The sequence below is a fragment of the Leptosomus discolor genome, chromosome 11 (genome assembly GCF_034619465.1).
Source record: "Leptosomus discolor isolate bLepDis1 chromosome 11, bLepDis1.hap2, whole genome shotgun sequence".
NCBI classification, from domain to species: domain Eukaryota; kingdom Metazoa; phylum Chordata; class Aves; order Leptosomiformes; family Leptosomidae; genus Leptosomus; species Leptosomus discolor.
This window is the reverse complement of record NC_141401.1, coordinates 14,256,160-14,277,836: the sequence shown is the minus strand read 5'-3', so window position 1 is coordinate 14,277,836 and position 21,677 is coordinate 14,256,160. Positions and strand designations below refer to the sequence as shown.

The window sequence follows — 21,677 nt, the reverse complement described above, 5'->3', positions numbered from 1 at the left end:
AGTTAATTCTTTGCAAATCCTTATCTTTGCTTTACACCTGGGGAAACAGGAGCACTGAGCAGGGATGGTGCTTATTGAAATGCAGCCCTGGAGACTCATGGTAGAACAAAATCCATGTCTTCTGGCTCTCAGTCTTGTATCCTAAAGCCCTCTTTTTTTTTTTTCTTTTTTTCCCTGCACTTTTTAAATTTGCTTATTTTGAAATGCAGAAGGTCCAAATAAAAATGTCAATCTCAAACAGCACAATTGTCATTCACTTTTCTCCTACTCCCCCATTTGAAGGGCTGTGCAGATACAGATGTTCTGATTCCCTCCATCACGGGTGCAAGAGAGACTCTGCCAAGCAGTGGAGGGTTTGTTTTTTTCTGGAACACAAGTGACCTCAATAACAGAAGAATAACCCACACATGTCAATGCCCCACCCTAAAAGCCCCAGTGTACAAAACAGCCACTACTATCCTGGCATCGGCCCAACACAGTGAAAGCAAGAAAGGAGGTAGCAGCGTGCAGTTCTGCCTCATTGAAGAGGAGTGATGGTGACATGCGCTCAGCACCCCAGCACTTCTGGGTTTTCCAGAGGACCATGCATATTCCAGGAACTTATCTATTGCTATTAGCACCCTGCAGTATATAGAGGCATCTTGAGAAGAAAACTCATTTTACTGCCAAAATTACAGTGATCCTTCTAAATTCCGTCTAGTACAAAATTTGCCAACCTCGTAGATAAACCTCAAATCACACTACAGCCTGAGCAAGATCCGCAGGTCTGGCTCTGCAATGTTAAATTCCACACACAACTTGAAAATATCACATGTGATTTATTCACAGCATCTACTTTTAGTAGACAGTAGAGTTTTCTCAACAGCTTACCAATTACTGCAGAAAACACAGCAGTAGTAAACAGTATTAAAATTTCAATCTGTGTAGTTGAATGTGTATTTGCCTTAGCACAGGCTGCTTACTCTTTACTGTCTTTACTCTGGGGATAGTTACATTTTATTTCACAGGAATGTTACACACTTTATAATTTTTGGCACCCATAGTAAACAGTTGTTTGCTGTAGGGTTTCACTATAGAACATTCCAGATGTTTCAGCAGAAAGGTATAAATACCAAAAAAGCTGGAAATAAATCCTTACTAACTGACTCTTAGGTTCAGTTTGATAAAGCAAAATAAAGTGATTAGGATTAAAGGGGCAATTCTACCAAATATAGAAAATACATTGTGAATATTAAAAACATAGCTGGACCTTTACCAAGGGATGTGACACACTCTGGAGTTACACCAAAACTGGAAACTGAGCAACAATTACAGTGATTTGGCAGGCAAGAAAGCGCAGTTTCTTAGTCAGAATAATGTAGCAAGGCAGTTAAATGTAAGAAATAGAGCTTCTTACTCCTGGAATCTACATTTAGGGGGTTTATTCCAAAAAGTAAGAGCACACAAAAATGCTTATACTGTATATAGGAATACACTGGTATTGGCGAAGATGTGTTCTTAAACACGGACATATTTAGCCCCTTTCTATTAATTTCATACAAAATGCAGGCATTGCAAGAACAACTACGGCTTCATTTACAATGTTTTCACAGAACAGACGACTGTTTGCCAGTCATATATTGGGCAGTCAACAGGTTGCCCTGCAACGAATCTCAACGCATGTGACAGTAAGAAAAAGAGATTGATAAAAATAAAAGCCTCAGCTCCAAAATAGCATAACTACCCCCAGCTGCTGCTTCTGCAGTGCTTTGGAGAACTCTCTGGACTTGTTACACTTGTGCACTTTGGACGTTAAAGGTGTTGATGATAATCAGTGAGTGTTAGAGGCTTTAATATTACTGCCTTAAATACTCCTCAAACATAAGCCAGCTGTCAGCTCACAAAGTCTATGGTGAAAGCTTTCAAAAATTAACCAGAAAAGGAAAGCATTGTTTTTCCAGGAGTGACTTTGTCTGCCATCAGACATATTCCAGAGCAGAAAGGTGGTTTTTCATGGATCCGTAGCCATTCATATTTTGATAATGAAAACTGGAATCGCATCCATTGCTACTGAGTCATTTGTATGCCTTGTTTGTGTTATTAACATTGTCACAGTGCTATTAGTGGCAATTCTCTGGAACCTTTTGTGGGTTTGGAGCAGATTCTAATGCGGTGACATCAGACACCAACATATAGTACCATCATTTGAAACCTTAAAAGAGTGTTACTAACCCGATAATTTAGTAGCATCCACAGCTCCATTTCCCACTGTCATTTGCAAAAATGTGATGATATTATAACTTGCCTGAAGACAGTTTATTACAAAGACCTGTACGTACTGGTTAGGACACATTTTGCAAGGCAAATGTAGTTACCACAGTGCTGTAGGAAACGGACTTTATGACATAATAACCCACACAGGCATGGTCCATCACTGTAGAGTAAGCCTCTGGATGAAAACTAGTTCTCCAGTATAAAGCATCTACTAATCCAAAAAAATTTATTAAATTCCAAACCTTTAGATTGCAACAGACCAAATATTCCATATATCCTTGCCCTTCTCACCGATTTCTCACAACAGTTGTTTTGTGTGAGGACCTAGCTAGGCTCATCCATCTGACAGTTATTGGAACTACAGTGCCACAGTTTTGTTTTGCCTTGCAGACTTTAAATCGGGACATACTACAGCACTGTTAAAGGAAGCTAGAACAGTACAACTTAACCCAAAGCATTAGCACCAGAATGGCTGAGGTATCACACATCTCCAATGGGACTGTAAGTGCCCTTGTAAGGAAAAAAAAGAATCCAGGAATGAACAATGTTAGCTCCAGCACAATTGTTCAAATGAGCTCGTTCAGACAGCAGTGAGTAGGGAAAACTATGATTTTACCTGCAGGGGGCCACGTTGGGTATTTGCAGAAGTTACTTGTAAGAAGTTCTGGTTTTCAACAGATCAGAGAGCAAAGTATGCCTTGGTGCTGATGAGATGAGCCAGGACCTTGGCAGATATCAATAAAGTTCACTCAGACGTAAAGGTGCTAGAAAAACAAGATTTGACAATAACGGACATTTTCTGTTTCAATTTCAACCAGAAAGTGACAGCTGTTCTGCTAGTGCGACAGTAAGTCAGTCCAACGTGTTCTATAAGGCCAGCATTTAACAAGCTAATCTGAAGTCCCTTATCAACTCAGTTTAGCCATGAGCTCAGCCCTGAACTTCATTTCAGTGTCACAACTACTGGAAACTAATTGTGGCTTTCCACCTGGAAGCATTTATTTTTGCAGCAATCTCCCTGTAGCTGGACCTGTCTCTTTAAAGAGGCCAGCTGCACTCCAAGTTGCTTCCACTTTGAAAGCTCCAACATTTCTGACTGGTTCTTTCCTAATGCAAGTGGCAGCTTGAAATCACCATGATAAATCCACAAAAGCGGACTTCCAGTTTTCCTGGGCACTTGGACATTTTGCATTCCTCATGCATCTAAGAGCTTTAATACCCTAAGACATGCAAAGCATTACAGTACCAGGAACAAACCCCCAGCCAGTTCAGTGGATGGCTCTCTGCCATGCTATTCCCATGCTTGCACAGTGCATTAATATGCAAATCCAGAGTATCACATATGTTAATGTCTACTAAAAAGACTTCTCATTTCAAGATCTCTACTTAATGAACAAATGGAATCCTGCAGCATTGCTGTGGGGAAAAGTGATCAAGGAAGACCCTCAGTGATCTGTCAGAATGAGTGAACACAAGTGAATGGCAAAGGTAGGAATATGGCCAGAGAGAAGAAAACCAGCTGTGGCAATTCTCCCTGTTCACCTCGGCTTTGGCAGCAAAATAGTGCAATCTGTGACCCTTTGGCTCTGTGATGGCCCGCTGCTTTGGAGAAGCAATCCCAATCTGTTTTGTTATACCTTGAGCTTCTCCTCAACTCTCAAGCATCAAGCAGCATAGATGGTACCAGCGCAGTGACTTCAGGGTCCATACATCTGTGGCTCCTGTAGCAGCTGCAAAAGCACAGAGGCTGGGTTGGCAGAGTTTTCCTATGAGGAGAAATAGGTCAGGTATCAGAAAGTAAAAACAGAGAAACAGGTGCAGTCTTTCTTTCCCAGTGGACTGGTGCTTTGCAAACATACCCTTAGTAACCAAAGACAAAGTTCCTTGAGAGCAATTCCCCATACATCACGAAAGGTACCATTGCCCAGCAGGCTCAAGAGTGTAGCAAGGTCTCTGACCACATGAGCCTCTGACAAGGCACAAGCCAAGCACTCTGCAGTGAGAAGCAAGAAGTGGAGGGCTCAGCATAAACGCTTTGCTTGGGACACACCTCCTAGGGTTTGTGACTATTAAACTAAGAGGGTAATTTTCTGTGGGAAGGCTCCATTTCTACATGCTGTTAACTAAATGCTGGAAGAAAGCAGAGAAATACTGTTATATTTTCATGCAGTTAGTCTGTTCACAGTACTCACTAAGATTGCACTGTTTTTTTTCATCCAAGTAGGTGTCCCTACAATGACCGTTCTCCTGTTTGTCTCACTGGAACCATTCTCCTCCCCCTCAGTCCCCTCACTATTTTGAGGTAAGAATTCTAATTCTCATTTAGAATCATAGAATAGTTTGGGTTGGAAGGGACCTTTAAAGGTCATCTAGTCCAACCCCCTGCAGCGAGCAGGGACACCTTTAGCTGGATCAGGTTGCTCAGAGCCCCGTCCAACCTGGCCTTGAATGTTTCCAGGGATGAGGCTTCTACCACCTCTCTGGGCAGCCTGTGCCAGTGTTTCACCACCCTCACAGGAAAGAATTTCTTCCTTCTATCCAGCCTAAATCTGCCCTCCTTTAGTTTAAAACCATTACTCCTTGTCCTATCACAACAGGCCCTGCTAAAAAGATTGCCCCCACCTTTCTTATAGTCCCCCTTTAACTACTGGAAGGCCACTATAAGGTCTCCCTGGAGCCTTCTCGTCTCCAGGCTGAACAACCTTAATTTGAATGAATTCCATCTAACAGATAGTGAATAAGAGGGAACAGGAAGTGACAAAAGCACAGAAAAGACTTAAAATAACAGCAGGTGCTAGCACAAGGGATCTCTGATACCAGGCTAGACCTAAGCATTAAAATAAGCAACAAACCCAGCACATTTATGTTGGTATGGCTAACAGTAAGGCAACAGCATGCTGTAAAAATTCTTTGAGTATACAGAAATCATCAACCATCAATTCCTACATAGCCTGCAGAACTTATCATCTGAGATGTTTGCATAGCAGTAAGCTGCAATAAATCCACCTCTAAATTAAGTGATGACATGTATATATATATATAAAAGTTTAGTAGTTATAAGAGATCAAAGTTTTATATTTTTTAAAGTTCAAAACACTATAAAACCTGAGATACTATAACTAAGGGTGTTATATTAAAAGTGTATTAAAGGAAATTGTTTGAGATTGCAGGTGAAGAAAGGTGAGAACGTACAAGCCATCCTTCTCATGGTAGAAGGCTGTGAGCTTTTTAAAGAACTACTGGGAATCCTCAGTGGAGGATATGGTATACTTGACATACCTTGAGTTTTCAGAGTAAGGCAAGGCAACAGCACAAGCCACTTCATCAAAGCCGATTTGTAACAGCTTGTTTTATCCAAGTAGAAGTTCATGCAGTGAGTGCTTTTCCATTTGTCTCAGTAACTCCATCCTCCTACCCTAAAGAAATGATTACAAAAAAACCCCCAAAAACCCCCGACTATTTAGAGGAGTTACATAGATCGTAGGTAGTACAATTGCCTAAAATTTTAGTAGAGTCTCTTTACCTATTGGGCTACCTCTGATGGCAGATCGTTTAAAGACAACAAAGTTATAACATACTGGCCTATTTAGTGATAAAAGAATGTGGCTACAACATTTAGGGAGAAGGCAACGAGTTGTTCAGCACTACACTGTCAACTTGCCTAAAAACAGCAGCAGGTGACCTTCTCCAAATAACCCCAGTCAGGTAGCAACTGTGCCAGGTGCAGAAGTCTGGTATGTTATGCTGGTAAAGCCTCCATCCCAGCCAATGGTGTCAGACTGTTGTGAGATGAGACGAGCAGAACTGCATCCTGTGGCCAGCTGAAGCAGAGAGGAACCTCAATATGGAGATAAAACAGTGTTTAGAAGATTATCACCTTTTCTTTCTCTCCAGGGATTTCAGCCTGCCCTACAACGCTTGCAAAGGGCACGCAAGATCTTCTTTCCCCTTCCTTGTACACAAAACTTCCCATGGCAAGTCCCAAAACACATGATACTCTATACTCTGCTGAACCCTTCAGCTGTAAAAGATGACTTCGATACAATTTCTCTAATGCTCCTCTGGAGTGTCTTTATAGCTATTGCTGTTTCTCAACAGGCTGCTTTAGCTTTCTTTTTAAAATCCTGCCAAATGCTAATGACAACAAATCCTCTGTTCCCTCTCCTGCTGCTCCCAAAAAGCCTTTTGGAGTTGTTGTTTAGAGAGATCACATGTGTGGGCCTTGGAGTGGAAAAGGGTTAGCACTAGGCAATCAACTTTTTCTCTTGACACAGAAAATTACCCTCTGCTAGGGCTATAATTTATTGACGTGTCTTTCACTAACAGGTCTTATGGCACAAAGTTATATCCAGCCCTTTTCACACAGCTATTCTCAGCCATTGCACTTATTAACCAGAAAGCCTTCTAAATGTTATCTAGTAGCAAGAATTAAGCAGTTGTGTTTTGCAGATCATGTTCCCTAGCTTGCTCTTTCATTTCCTCATTTCAACATTATCACATTATGTTCCCTCTTCTTATGTGCTTTTCCTCTTCACAAAGCTCTTTAAACAGCTGCAAAGGGGGAGGGACCACTATGCTCACGAAAACTCCACTTTGCAGAATGCTTCTGCCAGGTCCTACTGTCTGTCTCTTTCCAGGCATTTAATACCTCCAAGATTCAGGTTTGCATTTACATGTCTTCCTTGTGCATCCCTGACAACAGAGCCTATTGCCAGCTGTCTTAACTGAAGAATAGTAATCCTCCTCTTCTTCTTATTGCCATGAGGAATACATACACCCTCTTTCTCTTTGTAGTGGGCTCCTTTTATTTTAACGGTAAGTGATCTTTTCTTTCAGTTACAGTTTGCAGAACAGGGATAGCTTTCGGGGCTAGGAGGTAGGACTGCGATATAAGCTCTCAGATCACTTTTATCTACCACCTCAGTAGGTTGCAGACTTTAAGAGGATGCATGAAATTGATTATTTTAGTGTTGTTTCTGGCTTGTTTGGCATCAGCAAATCCATTACGATGGATATGGAGAGACAGTAAGTTGGATATAAAACAACAGAACAGTTAGAGATGACAGTGATAATCACTAAATAATATCCCTTTGGATGCTCCGAGGATCATCTGTGATGGGAAAAGCAGGTATTGTGCTGAGAGTGAAAAAATAAAAAATGAACCATGACATGAACCATAAATAAGACAGATCTCATCCCTCTACAATATTGGCTCAAGTTATATATTTTGCAAAGTTCATACTTCCTAGTTGTTTGATTAGTATGTTGAAATTAAGTTGAAGTATGTAAATATATGCTTAAAAAAAAAAGCAAACATGCATTAAGAACATTTACTTCAGTCCGCCAGGATTTCTTGCATGGTTTAGCCAACACGCACAGCCTGACAGCAGCATGAAACAGTGCATTTACCATGGGAGCTTCTTCCCACAGAGAGACTCCACTGAAGTGTTCAGAGTGAAACTGGCTGAAATTGAACAGAGACAAAAATCATGTCTTTCCCATAATTACCTATTCATCCTGCAGTTTTTTTGTTTTGTTCAGTCACTGAAAGGCAACTTCAGAAAACATCTGTTTTGTAACAAATGAAGAGTGAGGGCCTACTTTCGATTCTTAGATTACAAACTTTTCATCCCTGTAGTATTTCCTTTTTATCTGCATTAATCGCAGTGTAGAAATTAAAATAGTCTTTACAATACAGTAAATTCATCACTACTTCCATTGGAAAAATAAGCGTTCCAAATTGGCGTGCGTTGTTCTAAGAGGTTATATAAATCTTTTTACTCAAGAGTATGCTGAGAAGTAACAACATCACAAAGTAATTTCAGAGAAGATAATGGGATTGTCTTATTGCTGCTTCTCGCTTGCTCTTTACTAATTAGAGATGGGAATTTGATGCCACCGTGATCCACATAAGTTACTTGTGACAGAGGAAAGAACAAAAATGACAACATATGCTACAATATATAATTTCTAAACAAATGCTACTTCAACGCTTCTTAAAATAACTGGAGTCAGAAAAATGGAGGAAACATGCCTTATGAAATTTTATAATTTAGACAACGATAACAGTGCACTTGCCTGTATTTGTCCACATTGTTCTGCATTTTGATCTGTGGAAATCACTCCAACAGATTTTGTCATTACACTGAAAATAACCAACATAACACAGGATGACTAGTTACTTCATTTTATATATTTAAGTTAGACCATGTAAAAGGGAAAGTTTGCACAGGGGAGTGAATGAGGTTTGTGGTTTTGTTTCTTCTGTTGTGAAATTGGAAGCATCCTAATGCTTTTTTTTTTGTAATGGTCATACTCCCGCAGAAAAAAAAACCAAAAAAACCCCAACTTACTGCAGAATGTGTACTGCAAATTATGTGGCAGCTCGCTTGTCATGGAGCAGATGTGTAGCGCATTTAGTGAAGCTAAAACAATTTTCCTAGCTCAGGACCCACCCTAATGTGTTTCCTCTATTACTGCTTTCAGTACACAAAAATACTGCATCCCCAAATTAGGACTGCTTCATCATTCTTGTTAAATTAATTTGTCTAAAAGCATCAGTCTACCCTCTGCAACATTTCTGGTGATTACTGCTATTTCAAAGAAAAAAAAAAACACCACAGTTTGCAAGGGAAACTGTGCACTTCCATTTCTTGCAACTCCGAGCAGCAGAAGTTTCAAATGCATGGCTACTGACATCACGAAATCCATCTCAAGATGAACTTGAATGCCTAGTAATTTTGTTTTCATTAGGTGCCATCTGGTTAATATGTAGATTGGTAATGGAAAATAGATTATAAAAATTATACAAGTATCACTCATTTTTACACGTTATGTACAGAGATTGACTTTAGCAACCTTTAAGGCGGTGCGCTGCTGACATCTAGTGGTGTTGGGTACAGGCATCCGAGTGAGATGAGAGAGTAGTGCCTTCGATCTTTATTTCTGATGATCAAGTTATTTAAAAGTTGGGATGGGATGGCAATTTTACAAAGAATTATTCATTACAGGAATCCCTTCCCTAAGAACAGAAAATAATTTTTTTAAAGGGATGCACTATTTAACAAATCATTTTTTATAATTAAGTTGTGGCCTGTCGTTCATCTGCATAAAGTTTATTGACAGTCAGTACTTTGAAATCTGAGCTGTTCTCATCAGACATGCAGACCCCACAGTATGTTTCGATTTGCTGACCAGACGACTATGACTGCTAAAACCAGGTTTCAGAGAACAGGATTATTACAAGTTCAGAATTAGCTTTGTGCAAATATTCTCCAGTTTTTACTTTTTACTCACTGTTTAGCAAATACTCCATATGCTAGAATATTTACAGAAAAAGATGGCAACACAGTGAAAACATATTTAACAATTCAAAGACTAATTCTCTGCTTTGCTAGCAGCATTCAGTGACCACTGCATGAAACAAACCAAATTACAATTTATTTATATCTGAATTATGGCAGCATGCTTATGTCACTTACAAATGCAACAGCAGGAATGTTTGTTAAAAAACAAAACCAAACCAAACCAATAAAATAATGTTAACCAACATTCTCTCTCTAGCTATCACAAGGCTTCTGACCTATTCTTATAAACACAGAACTATTCACTCTTAGAATGTAGCCACATTTTCTTCACAGTATGAAGTTTAGCTCTATTTTGACTGTAACACACAAGAAAAAATAGAATCCGGACCTTAGTAAGGATCAGAATAGTTCTAGCTTGATATACTTTTGATTAGGCAGGCTTACATCGAGAATAATTGTAAAATTAAAATATCACATGGTACTAGGGCTTTTATAATGATTTGCAGGGAGGTACAAAGCAAGTGTGAATCAAAAAACAAACCAACCCAACAAATACAGATGTAATCATCCAAATTTGTTTTCCCAAATGGCTTGGCAAGTATTTGAGAAGCCTATTCTGAAGAATAATGTTATGGTTAAGGATACGTGACAAAATTTGTGATACCAATGCCATAGCATATGCTGGTCTTAAAAGTATTAAAACAAGCCTTATGTTTATCTCAACCTTTCCCCAGAGCTTGAGTAAAAGCTGTTCTTAGATGTGAAAAATCTGTTCGATGATGCTTCCTTTTATGTCTCTCCGCTTTCTTACTGGGTCAGAAACAAGATGTTCTTACAGTATTTTTTTAAATCTGAGTGGAATTCAGAACTACCAAGTTTCAAGACAGACTTGTTCCCCCTAGCAACTTACAGACCAGTTCACACGGAAACTAGGTACCTTCTAGAAATGCACACAAACTTGGCTGCTTACATGATCCCGGCCTTTTGATGTCTGCCTTTCTCTGGATTTCATGAATATGCTACAACATAAAAAAATCAGAAGAAATTAATATACCACAAATTTAAAATACTCACATGGCTAGTGGTTTTTACTGCGTGCTGTGTGGGACTGCTCTGGGGAATAATGAAGCAAGTATGCTGTAGGGACACTATCCTCATTTCTGCTCTATCTCGGGTTGAGTTAGGTGCCCTTCCCTGTGGAAGAATCATTCTGTCAACTGGATTAGAATCTGTTTTCGTAACACCTGTGTCCATCACTGCCAGCTGTATAACACAACACAGAATTACCCAACACACAGCAGAATCTCTCTGGGTCAATTCTGTTGGCAGGATGTTACCAGGACCTTAGTCATCAATGTCATTATGTGGTCAACAGTGGTCCACTAGAATGGCTTTAAAAAGCACATGCAAGAACATGGGAACAAATGCAGTTACCTCTGCAGTTGTGCCATAAGCTGTTCTGCTCCATGGAGAATGTTCAGGCTTTTTTGATAGTATCCTGCAGATACTATATTTTGCAGTCACTGAACTCCAGCTTTGGCCATCTAAGATTTACAGTATTTGTGCTAGTCGGTAAATCAGGTTTTGTTTCCACATAAAATAAGGCATACATACTGTCTCAGGTTTTCAAATAAAATCATTCTGAAACAGAAACATCACTAGCTACCAAAGAGCTCCCAATCCTTAAAAAACTCTTGTGAATCCTGCAGCTCATCCCCTGGTTTTGCCTATACAGATCAGATCTTTCAATTTGTACATGTGCCTGCAACTCTGTCTCCTATGACACTAAAGAGAAGCTGGACTCACTGCATTTGGACTGTTGAAATGTTCTTCCTCTGTCATTAAGAGTGTGGTTTTCTCCCAGTTTCTATTTCTGAACGTACTCCCAAAAGTATGTATCAATTTGAGCTTCACATTTTACTGTGGAAAAAAACCACCAATGGGTTTTGATTTATCTGCTTTGATCTATGCTCTGTGAAAGACAGTCAACCTCAGCAGAAAAGATATTGGTGCAAGCACCATATCCTTCTGTCCACACAAGCCTACATTCTTTAGAAAACCAAAAGCCCTCATTATTTCATGAAGACAATCTGATGCACAGAAATTCTGGGATCCCTACATCATGTCACTTGGTCTCCCTTCTACAACCCTGTTACGTGATGTTTTACAGGAAGCACCGCAGCAGATGCTGAAGAAAAGCTAATGAACCACCTACTGAGTCCTGACAGGTACAATAAGTTAATTCGACCAGCTGTCAACTCATCCCAGTTGGTATCTATAGAACTGCAGGTTTCCCTGGCACAGCTCATCAGCGTGGTAAGTTCAAATTAGGCCACGCCTTTTAATTCATTACTACCTGCACAGCACTCTAAGTAAAAGTCATACTGGTATTACTATGCCCTTGTTATTTTCTAGTTTACATAGTAATATTTAGTAGGCAGGGCCCACACACATGACTTTGTGGTTTTATACTTCAGAATGCAGCTACAACAGGGAGATCAATCTATACCTAAGCAACAAAGGACAGCAGCCAGATCTTCATTCCATAAAAATCCATTGATCAAAAAATCAAATTCATTCCACTGATTTCAGTACAGATACAGTAAGTTACACCAGGTCAGGATCTATCCCAAACTGTGCTAAACCATCTTCTGCTGCTTGCATCAAAGAAATGTGGTTGAACGGCCTGAAAACAAGCTACGAAGCCAGCTCAAAAGCTCATGGTACATCAGGCATATCAGCAAAGAATAGTGAAATGTTGTAAAGAAGAAGACACATTAGTTCTGGCTGGAATAGCATAACATGGTTAAAACAATCCTCATGTAAGTAACTCCTCATATTCAATAAAAATTACTTCAATGAGTCTGAAAGACATTGTCACTCACACAGTTTAACAGCTCTTCCAAGGTACAAATACACACCCCAATGCCAAGAGAGGTTTAGCATTAACTACAATCAGAACAACATCTAGCACCACAAGTGGGAATAATTTCCCGAATTGGAGCTTTCAGCTCTGCTGCTCTCTCCCTGGGTGAAAAAAAGGACACAAATGACTGCCTCTCTGCCAGAATTTGTGTACGGGCTAGTGACTGGACTGCTGCAAACTTTAAGAGACCCATATAATTTATATTCTGAAATTCAAGAGGAAAAGAGAGAGACACTGATGGAACATAAGGGAAATTGCATAAACAGATGAGCTTTCATATACACATGCAGACTGATTTATACAGAATATACTGTCATGTATACAAGACAACGCTGGGACAAGTGCTCCCTCTCTCCAGAATTCCACCTGGACACAGACACGCCTCCTCACACAGTGCAGTGCCACCACTAGCATAGTCTTCTCCCAGATTGCAGATTCTGGGCATAAAAAGCAATGTGTCTTACCCCCCAGAGGCCCCAGTGATCAATAACCTAAACAGAGCAGATGCACAGGCAAGGGTAAAGAATGGCACAGCTCAGTCCCTATCCCTCCACACCCTCACTCTTCAAGCAGAAAGCAAAAGTAGGCATCTTATAGGCTCTAACAATCTTGAGCACGTTCAGGATCAGAGAATTAACTCATTTTCCTGCAAAAATCCTCCTGACTCTTTGACCTCCTATCTTGTCCCTTTAGTAGAGGCCCAGCCACACAGATCTGGCACAGAGACACATCTTCTGGACTGCTGTCCACAGAGACTGCAGTTCCATTAGGCAGAGCCTGCCAGCTGAGAGCTTATATCGCAAACCTTACATAAACCTCACACAAGTTAATCTAAGCCTTCCTCGTGGTCAAGTGTGCCTTTTATTTCAAATCGAATCCACAGGGAAGGCGGGGGGGGGGGGGGGGGGGGGGGCGTGTAGAAATCAGCTCAGCAGAGTAGTGGTAATTGCTCCCAAACAGCCACACTCACTCCAGTCACAACTGTCCTTGTTAAAAGCCACTTGGAGCTCGACACTTGTGGGGTTACTATTTATCATCATTACGTGCATAAGACTGGCCATGTTACCAGCAGAAACACCTGACGTGAAATACTCTAGATGAAATCAGGCTGCGCAGTTGGAAATATTCTCAAAAGCCCACTGTATAAATCTTATTACTGCAATAAAGTGAAACATTTTAGAGGACAACTTTTATCTTTTTCCCTGCAGAATGAACGGGAGCAGATCATGACCACAAACGTCTGGCTGAACCAGGTAACCAAACCCACAGGGGCACGCTCTTGCGAACCACAAATGCGACCACTTTCACTTCATCACAGAGGTTGTTTTGTTACTGCTGGTCTGGATATTCCCATCACTACTGTACAATTCTTCTCTTAGGAGTGGATTGATTATCGTTTGGCTTGGAAGCCCTCTGACTATGAAGGAATAAATAAGCTGAGAATACCTGCAAAACATATCTGGTTGCCAGACATTGTGCTTTACAACAAGTAAGTAAAACTTCTGTAGTTATGCAGACAGTGAACAAATGTTTCAAGAAACATTTCAAGATACATTCTGTATCAAGAAACAAGACCAATGAAATAGGTCTGATAAAATTCTAAAACTGAATTTTGTAAACTTCTAGTCGGTATCAAGTGTATCTGACTGGGGAACTGACCTTGATGGTAATCTTAGTAAAAACAGGTCTCTGGTTAAAAAAATTGCAGCAGACCTGGAGCATGTCTGCAGTGTGAGCCGTTGCAACACCAGAGGATCCATGTCAAGGCTCACAATTGAGACACAGATCGACATCAAACTAGACTATATGGAAAGCATGAATTCTAACTGGTCGTGTTTGCAAGAAGACATCTGGAATTCTACTGGACATCTTAGGTTCTGAGCTACGTTTTTTGTCTCTTATTTCTTCCTGCCCTGCACCCTTCCACCACAGACCAGAATCCACCACATCACATATACCAGAACTCCATGAGTTAATATTCATTTAAAAAAACCCAAATTATGTTCTATTTTCATAAATTATTAAATAATCAATTATAATAATACCTAATAAATCTGTCAACATTTGACCCTGTTTCTTCACAGTACTGAGAAAAGTAAAAGCTTGGTGCTAGACCATACTTCAGCTCTTCTTTCAAACAAAGAGCTAACTGAATTTTAATTTGCTTTGTTTTGTTTTTAAGTCTCTAGCAAAGCCTTGAAGCGGATGATATCAAGTCTCTGGGAAAAAAAATAATCAAAACTTTCATTATAATTTGAAAACCAATGAATTTGTGAACACATGACGGTTTATGAACATATACAGATGGGAAACCTAGGAAGTTTATATATAACTGAGTTAAGTCCCTGGAATCCTACTACTGGAAATCAGATTTGAGAAATATTTAAAACTATTGTATTAGTCACAAAATAATTCAGACAGTGGATTAGGATGTACTCTGCCTGGTCAAATCTTGTTCTGGTAAATTGCGCCCCCGCTGTCTGCTTCTTTCTTCCTTACTCCCCAAATGATACCATTTAATGAATTGTAAGAATGGAAAGAAACAGTTTTAAAAGGCTTCTTAAATGTACGGGAACAAGCTTTTAGCCTTACCATATTGGATTTTTACATTAGTACAAAGCTTCAAATTAAAATTTTAGATAAAGGATAACCCCCATAACTTTCTGTTGCCGAAGCAGTGTTGCATAGGCACCAGTCCATTCAAGAAGGTGCTAAGTAAAACACAAAGAGCATCCCCGTGCCCCACAGCTCTGTCCATATGTAGCCTGTGCACAGGACTGCAGAAGGCACCAAGACAGCAGCAGCCCAGCCTCTATCCCACAGCTGAGCCAGGAGCAGCCACAAGAAGAACCTACATATCCTCCACCCAGGAGTCTACCCAGTACATTGTACAGCGTAATGGTAAATCTAACTCAAGGAGATACAGACATGATAAATAAGATACAATTTCTCTACTAAAAATCAGCAATTTTATTGGCAATGAACTAATGACCCTTGGACGCTGTAGCCACTCACTTTTGCATCATGGTTGGTTCACTGCCGACATGAATTAGCAGCAAGGATCTCATCTCAGTGCCAGGCACCAGGGTTTGCAACACAAGGCTTTTCCAGAGCCAAAGGTAACTGATGTGGAGAACAGCTATACATGTGCCAAGCCTTGGATACTTGTAGCACTTCCCTGCTTAGGAAAAAAGAAAAATCAACCTTAGAGCTGAGGTCTTGCTATTTTCCATGATGTCTTGTCAACAAAGAAGTGATTCATTAAGGAGCACATTTCCATTCAAATAAAAGGGTCCTATTTAACCACAGTCAGTGGAACGTAATTTGTTTACACTTACAGTGAGTTTGGTCCCGTATTTTTGCAGATAACACACTGTCTTTAGGTTATGTGCATTTCTTTACATACATATCTACCAAAAGGAGGCACGTGGGATGTATCCAGTTCAGACTCTTCCTTGCAGTCTAATGAAGTGGCTAACACAGTTTTTAATAACAGTAATTGATCAACATATGAACAAACCTTTGAGTTTCCTCATCTGTCAAGCAAGACAGTCACAAATAGTTGTTCCTTCCTACTGTTACACTTTCCTTTGGCAGCCTGATTGGCTGTGTTTGAAAGGTGTTGCACAGTACACTTGAGAAGATGCAATGAATACACTCAGAAACACTAAATTTCAATAATATTTATCAGCAGCTGACCACATTTCTACCTCAGGATACTTCATAGGTTAAAGAGCCCCAAGTTGTTTGCCCAGACACGTGACAGTAGAAGATACTGGCTACCAACTGATAATGATCTTCTCCCTGAATTAAAGGGCCCATCATAAGAGAGACACCTCTTCTGGTGGAAGTTTGGCAGTTGGAGAAGATACAAAGCCAAGATTATTTGTGAGCAGTAAGAACACTGCAGCTTGTCTGTTCTGTTTTTTGTAATAAGTAAATATTAACTGGAGTGACGCAATAAATTATAAACCATATAATTACATTTCCGCTGCCTATACTCTCCGTGCATTTCTAACTGACACTGTTCATCCTTATTGCCTCATTCAAGTAATTCTGAAGTGTTGCTGTGTGCTCTTAGCAGTGGCTGTGCTCCAGATCAAAGGTACCTCCATTTTCATGCTGAGTGATCTCACTTCTACTCAGCCTTCAGAGAGGTAGCAAGCCTTAATCACTTTAACATTTACAAAATACTTTGAGTTCTTTGGATAAGATAGAGATGCATATTTCTTATTTAATAATAATTTTATAAAATAATTTTTGTAAGTGTTGGACCAAATATCAATTCTCTGATGAGGAGAAATGCATACATTAAGCTCCCTATCAAGTTATAGCTTCCTACAGCATAGATTTCAAAATATTACTAATATTACTAAACTTGGATTCTAGAAACAACTGAGACCCACAAGACACCGTCCGAGCTCTTCTGTTTTGAACTATGTTTTTCCTCTTAACGTTTTATTATCTTCTCTCCTTTTTCTGTCCTCTTGTTTCGTTAGTGCGGATGGCACATACGAAGTTTCACTATACACAAATGCAATTGTAAAGAATAATGGAAGCATTCGCTGGTTACCACCAGCCATTTACAAGAGCGCCTGCAAGATTGAAGTCAAGCATTTCCCATTTGATCAACAAAACTGCACATTAAAGTTCCGGTCTTGGACATATGATCATACAGAAATTGATATGGTGCTTAAAACTTCCATGGCAAGCATGGACGACTTTACACCAAGTGGAGAGTGGGATATTGTAGCGCTCCCAGGAAGGAGGACTGTAAATCCTCTGGACCCCAATTATGTCGATGTGACATATGACTTCATTATTAAAAGGAAACCTCTTTTTTATACCATCAATCTTATCATCCCCTGTGTGCTAATTACATCCTTAGCCATCCTGGTGTTCTACTTGCCTTCAGACTGTGGTGAAAAAATGACGTTATGCATATCCGTGTTGCTTGCCTTGACTGTGTTCTTGCTGCTGATCTCCAAAATAGTCCCTCCAACATCTCTAGATGTTCCACTGATTGGGAAGTATCTCATGTTTACAATGGTACTAGTGACCTTCTCAATAGTCACCAGTGTCTGTGTACTCAATGTCCACCATAGATCTCCAAGTACTCACACTATGCCTCCTTGGGTAAAGCTGGTTTTCCTTGAAAGACTCCCAGCCTATCTGTTCATGAAGCGTCCGGAAAATAATTCTCCACGGCAAAAGATGTGTAACTGCAAAAAGACAAAAGCAGAGAATCCTTGTATGGAGGCAGCCGACTTGTACAAGAACTCCACATATTTTTTGAATACAACCTCTGCCAAAAAATATGATATGAAAAACAGCGAGACTCTTGACAACATCAGCAGTCACCGAGATTTCAGATTAAGAACAGGCACGAAATTTTCTCCTGAAGTCCAAGAAGCCATCGATGGAGTCAGTTTTATAGCAGAGCACATGAAAAGTGATGACAATGACCAGAGCGTAAGTAAAAATGAGAGATCATCCCAGTCTTTCCAAACTTCCTCTCCTCTGTAACATGCTATTCTTCATAAAGCACATTTGAACTTCCTAGCTATTCTAAAGTTTTTAGAGAGATTCCAGCTATAGCTTATAGGAGGAAATAATTTTTGCCATTAAAAGAACTTAATGAATAGCAATTTGGTAAACATCGACACTCTCTTGGAATGCAACATGGCTATTTCTACAAAGACAGAATGTTGATTGCCCAGTAAGTCATGAAACATCCTTGAAAAAGCTGTGTTCTCACATTCAAGTAGCGTTTGGTAGGGGAAAAAAATAACATTCAGTTCCAGGGCAGAAAAAGAGTATTTTTCCCCATTGTATTCAGTAAGACTGTGACTCAACGCATGGCTGGGCCACGTTAACCAGAAACAATCTACCTGCAGCTCAAGTATTTATTTACCTAACTGAGCATAGAAGGATTTAGTAAAATCGGTAAAATGCCTTTGCAAACACCCCCTCCAGATGAAGATATCTGTCCATATATGGCAAACACAATGGGTTGGAACAAAATCCTAATGCCAGCAGCACAGACACTTCTTTCATTTGAGTTCAATCAGGCTCCTTATTGGCTGTGAGAAGCACTTTATCGAGGACGCGTTTAAGCAGTGCTGCTGCTGTCCTACTCATGTGCTACTAGCTAGCACACTAAAGCTGGTATAAATACACTGTGAATAATGCTTGGAAAAACTGAGATGGCTCAGAGTTTTGTTTAGACAAGCACCCCTGGTAAGGAAAAATCATCCTCATATCTACCAGTGTCCTCACTCTGATCCAGTCAGAACAGAGATCCCAGTCAGACTCTGAGTTTTCTATTCCTGTTGTGCTCTCCCTCCCTCTGCCAAGCAAATTAAATAAAGTCTGGTTTCTAATCTTGCAGAATTCCCTTGAGCAGCATGCCACTGAGTGGTTCATGTTTTCTATTAACTGAAATTACTGTCAATATAAATAAAGAAGATCAGTTATTAACATTAGACATGAGCTTGTAAACATTGAAAATGACTGAACAGAAGCAGATTTCATAGAGCAGAAAAAAAGTTTCCTAATAGTTCAGAAACTCTTGCAAGAATGTGTTGCACACTAAAGGATCTATAAAGCTTCCACTTGATATTAAGAACAATTTTCAAGGTTATTTTATAGATTGAAAATTAATTGAATGCTTCTCACACAGGATCCTCTGATACCACCTTTCTAGACCCATAATTTTAATCTTTGCTTTCCTCCTTCAGTATCACGATCTGGTAACAACCGCTCACGTAAATTTACTATAGTCTGAATTCAGGAGTGCACATTTCCCATTAGCAGCAGTGGAAATTAAAAGTGTGCACTGAAGGAAAAATACGTGATATTCTAATATAGGACATGAGATAATTGACAAGCATGGTAAAGTCATTGAGGTGAGGATGTCCCATGTGCAACTAGAATCAATAAGAGAGGAAAAAACAATCATTCCTGAGATGCAAATGAAGATTGCTGTATTCCCCCTTCACAATCACAGCCTAACAGTCACTTCAGTTTGAGAACAGAATCTAAGGCCATGACTTTCACAGACAACATATGCAAGGCAAAAAGGGATTTTAATAAAACCAACAGTATTAATATGCATTAAAACCCTTGATTAAGATGACTGCTGATAAGAACGCTGAAGCTAACCTTGTTTAACAGCAGTAAACACCATCTATTTTTGTCCACTGAGATTAATAGCATCTGCAAACTAAAATTAAAGAAAAAAATTCCTTAATTGGATTATACTGTGATTCCTTCCGGACTGGCTTCCACCAGGCGGCCACGCTCAGTGCCTGGTGCATCCAAGACAGCAAAGAAATATTTACAGTATTTTTCTCCACTGCCCAGAATGGTTGTAGGAGAAAAATCCCTTCCCAAGCCTGAAGTCAGTTTATTCCCTGAACCTTGAGATTTGTTTCCTTTTATTTTTATAAACAAAAACTCGGCATTAGCAAGAGGAAGAGCAAAAGAATATGATATATTGCTAATACCTTTAATTGGCTTTTTCTTCCAGGTCATTGAAGATTGGAAGTATGTTGCCATGGTAGTGGACAGGCTGTTTCTCTGGATATTCGTCCTTGTTTGTGTTCTGGGGACTGTCGGATTATTTCTGCAGCCACTTTTTCAAAACCACACTGCTGCCATGAACCCTTAGTTGTCATTTAAAATTGTCAATACTTACATAGATGTTTGGTCTCATTCTGCTCTCAGTTCCCCTCCGTTAAATCCGCAGAGATGCCAACTAAGTTGCTTTTACATCAGATTTAGAGTAGGGAAATGGAAAGTAGAACTTGACTTACTGTGATAAGGAACAAACCAAAGCCAGAGAACTACTATTTTTTCCAATTACTTCAGTCTATCTGGTGATATCTTGGCCCTTTTTTCAATTATTTGAAGACTGAACATTACAGAGAAAGGCATTTGCTGTACAAGATGCCATCCTGGCTCACAAAGATTATTATTTAAAAAGTATTTTGCACACATTATGTCAGAAAGGACATTTTCTTTCCTTAGAATACTGCAATTTCCCTACTACAAAGAAGGTATTGCTACGACATTTATTTACTTCAAATGCATCAAAACTACTTCTGTCTGTTTTATAGAGAGCTTTACAGGTGGAATCACTGTTAAGCTGTTTGAGTATGGCATTTAAAACCCAATTGAGAAACAGAGACATACTTCTGAGGTAATGGGTTTCTCACCTCGCCATGTCTGATAGCTGATTGATCAACAGAGGCCAAATTAATATATGATAAGCAAACACGTATGTACTCTGTTCAGTGACGAAATACAAATAAAATGTAAAATTTTCCTTTATATAGATTTAGTCCTGAAATATTCCTGCAACTTTAACAGCTCATGTAACTGGGGTTCATACACACCTTCATGAATCTAAAGCTAAAACCACAGGAAAGCATCTAGAGAAGACAACTGTGAAAGGCAGCCAGAATGATGAGAAGACACCCGAGAACAAAGAGACCTGCGCATTTCTGCTGGGGAGATTTTAATGCGGATTTAAGTATAATCCTCAACAAATTAGCTAGGAAAGAACGTAATACACGCACAGTCTTTGGCAAAGGACAGATCAAGGCCCCAGGCTCCCATCACAGGACAATCCCACCACACTTTGTTCCAGGTAGTTTGTAACCTGCAAAAAGAGAAGTGGGCTCCTGGCATTTTTCAAGTGAAACCAATCTCAGCTTTTCCTTAGAACGTTGTCAGAAGACATAATAATTTTACCACCATTGATAGATACAACTAATAACTTGTGAACAAACTGTTAAAATCCACTACTACTTGTGAAGGGGATTTGAGGCTCATCTGTGCTAGGGGAGGATTAGCTGACACCTATACCTGTGTTCTTCAACAAGCCACAGATGAACACATCTCCAGCTCTATTTGCCCACATCAAAACTGACCTATATCTCTACCTAGATCACGGTTCCCAGGCAGTTACAGGTAACTACATAGATTTAGACAGCTACACCATCACCTTTCCAACTGTTCAGAGCAACTCCAGGACCTTTGCTGATTCCTGGGTTCACTCCCTCCCTGCCCATGCGCTGAACTCCCCAGCACTGCTGCGACACAGACCCCAACCCCACACCTCCACCCCTGAGCACTGGAAATGCTCTCCCAGGGGCCTGAGCACCGCAGCATGGCCTGACGTGCAG

General features: G+C 39.9%; 1 protein-coding gene across 1 annotated transcript; it reads left to right on the top strand.

Annotated features, from left to right (window-relative positions):
* Positions 1-7,013: 7,013 nt before the first annotated feature.
* Positions 7,014-20,158, top strand: CHRNB4 (cholinergic receptor nicotinic beta 4 subunit). Its single transcript, XM_009948062.2, has 6 exons — positions 7,014-7,068; positions 11,731-11,876; positions 13,695-13,739; positions 13,866-13,975; positions 16,986-17,958; positions 20,018-20,158. Exons 1-6 carry the CDS (start codon positions 7,014-7,016, stop codon positions 20,156-20,158), a joined length of 1,470 nt encoding a protein of 489 aa, XP_009946364.1.
* Positions 20,159-21,677: the final 1,519 nt, after the last annotated feature.

What these genes read in the sequence shown, in the direction of transcription:
- CHRNB4 (XM_009948062.2), top strand. Translation starts at nt 7,014, where the DNA reads ATGAGGAATACATACACCCTCTTTCTCTTTGTAGTGGGCTCCTTTTAT. An exon ending in TGGCACAGCTCATCAGCGTG is followed by an intron (nt 11,877 to 13,694) that starts GTAAGTTCAAAT and finishes TTTTCCCTGCAG; the next exon opens with AATGAACGGGAGCAGATCAT. An exon ending in GACATTGTGCTTTACAACAA is followed by an intron (nt 13,976 to 16,985) that starts GTAAGTAAAACT and finishes TTGTTTCGTTAG; the next exon opens with TGCGGATGGCACATACGAAG.